Source organism: Cyprinodon variegatus, unplaced genomic scaffold, assembly GCF_000732505.1.
Source record: "Cyprinodon variegatus isolate N-32 unplaced genomic scaffold, C_variegatus-1.0 Scaffold855, whole genome shotgun sequence".
Classification (NCBI taxonomy): domain Eukaryota; kingdom Metazoa; phylum Chordata; class Actinopteri; order Cyprinodontiformes; family Cyprinodontidae; genus Cyprinodon; species Cyprinodon variegatus.
In genome coordinates, this window is record NW_015151308.1 from 30,868 (window position 1) to 31,955 (window position 1,088).

At 39.4% G+C, this 1,088-nt stretch overlaps 1 protein-coding gene across 1 annotated transcript in view; it reads left to right on the forward strand.

Moving 5' to 3' along the window:
• The window catches only part of LOC107099290 (multiple epidermal growth factor-like domains protein 10), a 35,538-nt gene that overhangs the window by 27,398 nt on the left and 7,052 nt on the right, over window positions 1-1,088 (forward strand). Inside the window, exons 6-7 of the mRNA XM_015397346.1 lie at window positions 135-362; window positions 742-857. Of these exons, the coding sequence (XP_015252832.1) occupies window positions 135-362; window positions 742-857 (344 nt within the window). The remainder of the gene's footprint in view (window positions 1-134; window positions 363-741; window positions 858-1,088) is intronic.

Below are 1,088 nucleotides of genomic sequence, written 5' to 3' on the forward strand. Positions count from 1 at the left end.
GAGACAGTAATAATATAGAATTTTTTATTTGCCTCAGCTTTTAGGAGAGGTCATCATTTCCAATGAGATCTAGTTCACACCTGAATTGTCTGGTTAATGTAATAGAGTGAAACCTTTGTTCTCTCTTTCTGCAGTTGGCGAAGTTGTGACTGAAAGGTTCAACAACTTGACCAGCGAAGCTGAACATGTGAACCTCTACCAAATAGGAGTCATTGCAGGCATCATTGTTCTAGTTTTCCTGGTGCTTCTACTCCTGTTCCTCTTCATCATCTATAGACATAAACACAGGAGCAAAGAGAGCCCCATGCCCGCTGTAACCTACACTCCTGCTAGCGGGGTCACACCTACTTATGCATTGACGGGTAAATTACAGTTATTTATTGTTTAAAAACTAATTAGTTCTCTAAACATGCAAAATTATCAAACAATGTCTATTACAGGTTAAATGGTTCTTAACAGTTACAGGCTTCAACTACTAATCTATTTGTTTACAGATACTGTTTAAAGATAATGTCTTGTAGATGTTATCTCCTGGGAACAACCTCTAATAGAACTATAGCGTTGATGCTGCGTATGAACTTTTTTAACAGAGAACCTACCGCTGTACCAGACTTCCTGTGTTGTCTGAAAATATCCTCTTAAGTCTGCAGAACATCAAAATATGTTTTTTGATCCAAATCTTTATGGAATCATAAAAGAAGCTCTGCTAACAATCTGCTAATCCTACATTCTTATTTTTAGAGGCTCACACTCCATCATATGAGACCCACCCAAGCAACTATTTTTCCAACCCAAGTTACCATACCCTTACACCGTGCATCAGCCTGCCACAGGCCAGCAGTGATCAGTATGGAAAGGTATGAGCACAGACATACATTTTATACAAATGGCTGAAAACACTATTTATGTTCTGTTACATTACTCTGATGCTACATTCACACCAAAAGCGATTTGATCAGCAGAAGCAGCTGGTTTACATGCAAAGCTTATGGTTGAAGCACATCAAGGCGGATCAAAAGGTCCCGCAGTGCATCTGGAGCAGCAGAAGCAGAACCTCATAAGCATTTCTGAGGCGAATGACAGTTTTC